General features: G+C 42.1%; 2 protein-coding genes across 2 annotated transcripts in view; one reads left to right on the top strand and one right to left on the bottom strand.

The window, feature by feature from the left end:
* TEK (TEK receptor tyrosine kinase) overlaps window positions 1-2,720 on the top strand; it is a 104,662-nt gene extending 101,942 nt beyond the window's left edge. Inside the window, exons 22-23 of the mRNA XM_019517033.1 lie at window positions 1,314-1,413; window positions 1,505-2,720. Of these exons, the coding sequence (XP_019372578.1) occupies window positions 1,314-1,413; window positions 1,505-1,579 (175 nt within the window). The 3' untranslated portion in view covers window positions 1,580-2,720. The remainder of the gene's footprint in view (window positions 1-1,313; window positions 1,414-1,504) is intronic.
* A 3,340-nt stretch (window positions 2,721-6,060) lies between these two features.
* Window positions 6,061-6,357, bottom strand: part of LOC109298060 (RNA exonuclease 1 homolog) — a 32,583-nt gene continuing 32,286 nt past the window's right edge. Inside the window, exon 14 of the mRNA XM_019518194.1 lies at window positions 6,061-6,317. Within this exon, the coding sequence (XP_019373739.1) occupies window positions 6,226-6,317 (92 nt within the window). The 3' untranslated portion in view covers window positions 6,061-6,225. The remainder of the gene's footprint in view (window positions 6,318-6,357) is intronic.

Here is a 6,357-nt window from a genome sequence, read left to right as displayed (position 1 = left end):
CACCAGCAGCCGATCACCAACTGGGGGGAGTCCCTCAGCGGCCGATCGCCAACCTCAGAAGCACCACTGGCAAAACCAGAAGTGCCACTGGTGCTTCACAGGGGGCACAGGCCGGCGCTCCCCAGCTGGTGAGGGCCAAACTCAGGGGGGCGTGTGCCCCACCCCCGTGCCCCCGTCTATGCATTGCCTATGATGCCTAGAGATGTTCAGGCACCCTAACTCATGGTGCTTCATATAAAGCACCATAAGTTAGAGCCTGTCCCCACCCCCACAACCAAACAGATGTTTGCCTGTTGGGTCAGGGGGAGATTGAGCCTGCCTGCACTGGCCCTGGCCAACAGGTGCGGGTGCTCCTTGAAGGCTGCCAAATTGGAGGTGGGGAGGGTGGGATGAAGCCCAATTGCCTCATGCCCCCCCACCCCACTATAACAGCTCAGGTGGGTATTGAGGGGGGAGCCGGCCCAGGCCTGTGAGGCAAGGGCTGTTCCAACCTGGCTCAATATGCTGTGGTCCTGGGCACATGTGCTAACAGTGCAGGTGAGGGCAATAAACTCCAGAGTGTTTATTGCTTCATATTATTATGCATGTGTAGACATGCCCAAGTAATGGTAACTATTGAGGCCTTTTTCATATCGTAAGTACAGATGGTTGGAAAATTGTAGTGACACTTCCCCACTGCCTCCATTTTGCAAAGAACTTAAGTTTTCCAAAACAGATTCCATTTCAGATAGAGATCAGCCATTTGAAATTTAAGCCCAAATAGAAAAGTTCCTGAAAGTTGACTGAGTAAAGTAAGGAAAGCTTTAATTTAAATGGGTTTATAGCAGAAATGAGTAATGCTAGTGCCCAGTTTAATTATTACCACAATGACTGAAGCAATGGAACAGATCATTAGCCATATATATGCCACACAACTGACCAAACCTAGCAGAAGTCTTGGGCGTAGAGCTTCTGCAGTAACTGTTATGTCATTTTCTTCCTGGCCTCTGGTACAGAGGACACATTCTGCTTGAAAGAGGGTGGCCAGGAAGTTCCAACACTCCCCTGATCTTTGGATCTTAGTTGCTTTTTTGTGTATAAAGGTCTTGTGTTTGGCTACTTCTCTTTCACTTCAAAACTGAGCTTTAACCTCCATGTTAGGTATTTGGGGGTCAGCATTTCAAAGAAGCCTAAAGGACTTAAAAGCCTTAGTTTACTTTGGAAATCCCAACCTGCAACTATACGATATTTATTCTATTTTTAAGATGAAACCCTCATTCACTATGCTGAGAGGGAGGCTTCCAAGTCATAATGGGTTTGCACCTGACTTTTAGGTATGACCTAATGAGACAATGTTGGCGGGAGAAAACATACGAAAGGCCATCCTTCGCTCAGATATTGGTGTCCCTGAACAGGATGTTAGAAGAACGAAAGGTAATAATGTACCACTGGATAATTTCTCTACAGCTTGAGAAGCTTAAGAAACATGCATTCCATCCTACCTTAACCTCTCTTATTGTTTCAGACCTATGTGAATACAACCCTGTATGAGAAGTTTACCTATGCAGGCATTGATTGCTCTGCTGAAGAAGCTGCATAAGACAGAAAATCTTCATGTAATGATTATCTATTAAACAAAATTCAAAACCAACAGGAGTCTAGAATTATGATGTGCCGTGTAGAATTGTGTATAGCGCTCTCTGTATAATACCTGTAGTTGTTTAACTACAGATACCAATGTGCATTTCAGGCAATTCAGCCTCCATAGACTGTAGGAGTGTATATACTGTTTTGACTAGAAATGAACTCGAGTAATGAACTCTGATACGTTTCATCCACAGTGTTTTTTTTGGAAATGTGATCAATTCTGTATGTTGCTCATTGGCCACAATTATTGTAATGCATTGTGCATTGCCTCCTAATTTTTTTATATGTGCCAAGTTAATAATAAGAATTTCAGTATCTCATAACAAGTGTTATCCAAACTGTATTGTGCTTCAAACAGAAATGCTTTATGTTTGGTACCAGTGATAAAACAGTTGCTTGCCTATACAGAACAGCTCTTATCAGTAGCAATTTCTGAAGATAATTAGTTATTATAACTGCTCTTTGAAACTGGCAGTAAAAGTGAGCTATGAAAATAATTTGTTACTACAATTTTTGGACTAACTGATGCCTGTGAGAAGAAGGTAAATGCTGTTTGTTCTTTTGTTAAGTTTAACAGTCAGTTTCTGTATTAAAATATCAGTGTTTGTTTAACTTGAAAGTATATATATTAAAGAGTATGTTGCTATTTTAGGAAGAAAGATGGCATTTATGGAGATTCATAAATATGTTAAACAGTGCAGAACACATTTGTCTGGATAGAAAACTTCTTCATTTTCCATTTGCGTTTAATAACGTAATGTATAGGTATAGATTACTTTTTGATTATAAACAGGTAAGGTTTACTTACTTGCTTCTCCCTTCCCTGTCCTTTATGGGAAAGGATATAATTTGCTGTGTGGCTTTTAACACATACTATACTAACTTGTACCAGTTTTTCTTCAATGGTTTTATGTAAAGGTTTTCAAATCGAGACAATGATCAGCTAGTGTACATAATGTTCAAGAAGGCAGGAATATTTTGCTCTTCAACAAAGCAACTTTGAGAGGTTGTGCTGACAACTGAATCTACTAAATAGGCTCTCAAATAGATAGATGACCGACAGTAAAGAAAGAAAGAAAGGGCAAGCTACCATATAGTGTTGGTGACAACATTGTTGTCAATAGTTGTATGAGAAAGGTAAATTTCAATACTTTTAAGAATATGGGAGATAAACTATTGGTATTTACGTGACATGTATTATTTGTACTGTACATAAAGGTCCTGCTAAGAGCAGCTCTTCATTGTGTTAGGCAGTTTACAGACAAATAGCAAGAGAAAGCCCTATCCCGAGGAGCTTACTAACTGGAACATACAGACCAAGGATTTGTAAGTCTGCACTGTAGTCAAACCTATGACTACACCTCAAGTAGAGTGGAGGCATAAAGATGAGAGTAACAAACTTACAGAGGAAGCCTGCAGCAGATCTAGAAAAATGAGCCCAAATCTCCTGAGGCCAATAATAGTACTATACAGAAAAGACCATTACCATGACCTGATCAACAGACCAGTGACAGACCACATGGATAGCAATGGGAAGTCCCTCAAAGTCACCTTTTGAGCTTGTGCGCCAAAGGAGGCAAGACTGAGATGTTTACGGAGCCAGAAGGAGTTCCCAGAAGCAAGTCCAGGGTGGGACGACATATTCATGGGGGCCTGCTGGCATGTTCCTTTTTTTCCCTTTAAGCAAAGTCTGTTGACTTTTAAAATGCCAACTATGCTAGCCTATTTCCCTTAAATGTGACAATATGGCTTTTGTTGCCTCTTAGGCTTAGATGGCCATTGACTCCCCACGCCTCTGGTCTACCCTTTCCAGATGGAGTGGCCTGAGGGGAAGCAAGGGCATGTGACTGGAGAAGCAGCTGCAAATCCAATGACCTCCTGCCATGAAAATGACTCAAACCCTTTGCTCCCAAGTACACAACTAGGCCACCAGAGTACAAGGGCATACCCAGCCAGTTCAAGCAATGCTACTAGGCCTCGAAGTCAGGAGGCCAGAAAGAGAGCAACAGCAAATAGCCCAGACTGGTCTAGTGGTCTGGCCCTTCACCTCACAGCTCCATGTCCAACAGTCCGCTTTTCTGCCTCAGTGCTGTTTTGCTAATGTCTATGTAAGGTAAAAGACACATTTTGCTACTGTTCCGTATCTGGGTCTTCCCTTGCTCTTCTGGGAAATGTGGAGCTGGCCTTTACCCATGCTTATGTAACAATGAACTTGTAGGGAGGATTTGGACTCAGTGCTTTAGCATTCAAGGATCCACCAGGTTATTGCCCACAGAGACTTTTCCATGCTCCTCTTGCTGCTCTGCTACCGTGCAGGTAGGCATACTAGATATGCAGGAAAGAGACAGGCAGCAAAGGCCATTACCTCCACGGTCCAGCAGGCCAGCCCTTGGCCTGAAAAGCAAGGTGCTGACTGCTGCCTTGATGCCTTTGTTGTTGCTCGTGCCAGTTGTCCAGAGGTCCCTTCCAGTTCTCCGTTTCCACAATTCTCTAAAGATGTAGCAGCTGCTAGTTTATCTCTCTGTTGAACTGATTTACACAGAGGGCAACTTCAACAGTTGGGAATCCCCCTTGTATTCATAGCCTGCTGGCTACAATACCTGCTTCCAGCACAGGAACAGTGCATATTTAAACCTAAGTCCAATGCAAGTGACTCCATATGCATTGAGCTATTGGCTATAATGCAAAGGGAAGGTGGCCTGGCCTTCATCCCCTCCTCCCTTAAAGTGAAAAGGCTAACCTGTGCTTAAAAGCTTATGTGCAGAAGGGTTGGGGAAGGAGAGGCAGGTTCCATGGTTGAGGATACCGAGCAGAGGAAGATGCCTCTCTCCAGCCCAGACTTGAGCATTTGATTACCTTTGGATCACGGGGTGGTGGAGACAGAAGACAGTGTTAGATCCCATCATGCAACTTGCCTCCCAGAGGAGTAACATAACTTCTGTTGCCCTGAGCAAACCTTTGGTGTGGAGGGAGGGGAGATATGGTAGGAGCAAGCACTCCTTTGTCACATCTGGAGCAGGCCTCAGCTTTATGTCCATAGGAACCAAGCTGAAAGAGCCCCACACCACCCAGCTCCAGGACACAGCAGGAACAACCCTGTGGCCTACAGCCCTAGAAGCTGAACTAGAGCAGCCCTGTGCTATCTGGCTGTAGCAGAGTCTTATCTAAACTGCAAATTGAAAGACACCCACTGCTTCCTACACCCAGTGCCTATGGTCAGGCAGAGCAGGGCTTCTGCAGCTCAGTTCTTCAAGCTAGAGCAGAGCAGGGTAGGGCTGCTCCAGGTACAACTAAGACTCTGGGGGAGGTAGGCATCATTCCAGCCTTCCTTTTAAGTTAACCCCAATACCAATTCCCTCTCTAATCCCTCGCACCCTTTACACTACTGCTGGGTTCCATGTACCCTATACTTATGCCTCTAACTGTACCCCTGTAGGTACCTAACATGTAGCCCTGTAGGTGCCTAACTTAGAAGAATGCTTAGTGCAAGTAGTAGTATAGATAGAGAGAAGAATCACAACAGCTAAATAGCACTGCAGAATATACTGCTGGTAATGAATACCAGTTAAGAGTACATATTGTCCTGTAGCATAGCATCATTACAAAGGATCGGCATGGTTATTGTCATCTTGGGTTTAGGCTGAGATCAGTTTGCCATTTTCTTCTTTATTCTTTAACACCATGAACCTACTAGTGACAGCAAGTCTAGCCTTTTTTTCTTTACATAGTATACATTCAAATGAAATATATTTTTCTCCCCTCTAAACTAAAGGAATAGACCATATGAACCCTACACACAATAAACAAACACATTTTACTCTTTTTTTTTGGTCCTAAAGGCAGCTGGCAAAATAAGGGGTTTCTTTTTCTTTGTTTTTTAAAACTCTTCTTAATTACAAAATTAACTTACAAAACATCTCAGCACCTTGTTAACTTTGCCTTGCAAACTAAACAAATATAAATCACTAGAGTACAACTACATCATACCACTTTAAATTACCTCAAAGTGGTTTCCAAAGGTCAGTAATATCATAGAATTTCTCCCCTTTTTTTCTGCTCTCTGTCTTTATTCCACCTATAAGAGAATATGAGGGGAAGGAGACATAGAGTTGAAAGGAAACCTATCCATCTGCTGCCCAGACACCAATGGTATTCTGAGGTTAAGAGCAAGGTGACAGTTTTTGTTTGAAGTAGTGTATGAAAGACCTTGGTACAAGCTTTCAAAAATTGAAGACACAGATATTACATAAATACTTCTCTTCAGTTTCTAACTTCTGACTGGTTTAGATTAGTGTAACAATTTCAGTATAGAAATAAACAAAAATTTATCAGCTTCACTTTCATACTAAAGAAAAAAAAGCAAAGCTTTAACATTCTTGTACAGAAGTACTTATAGATACAATGAATAAGTTACACATGGGATATGAAGCGTAATTACAGCATTTTGGTCTTTTAATGTAAGTTTCAAATGTGAACAAGTAACAGAAAGAAAGGCTTTCCTAGTATCATCTGTTGCCTGTTGTATGAGGGAGTGGAACTGGAAAGTTATGGAAAAGTAAGTAGTTTCACATTTCTTGTGTTATTCTTGAAGTGAAGAGATCACCACTTTCTACCCTTATTATCTTCTTTTACTTTCCAAAGCATTAGTTCCATACAAGCAGCAGCATCTTCCCTAGAATCATGACCACCAACTGATAAGAGACAGACAAAAAAAAAAAAAAAAAAAAAAAA

Source organism: Gavialis gangeticus, unplaced genomic scaffold (genome assembly GCF_001723915.1).
Source record: "Gavialis gangeticus isolate Ggan-Ray unplaced genomic scaffold, GavGan_comp1, whole genome shotgun sequence".
NCBI classification, from domain to species: domain Eukaryota; kingdom Metazoa; phylum Chordata; order Crocodylia; family Gavialidae; genus Gavialis; species Gavialis gangeticus.
The sequence above is the reverse complement of the archived record's forward strand: the minus strand, read 5'-3'. Positions and strand labels throughout refer to the sequence as shown.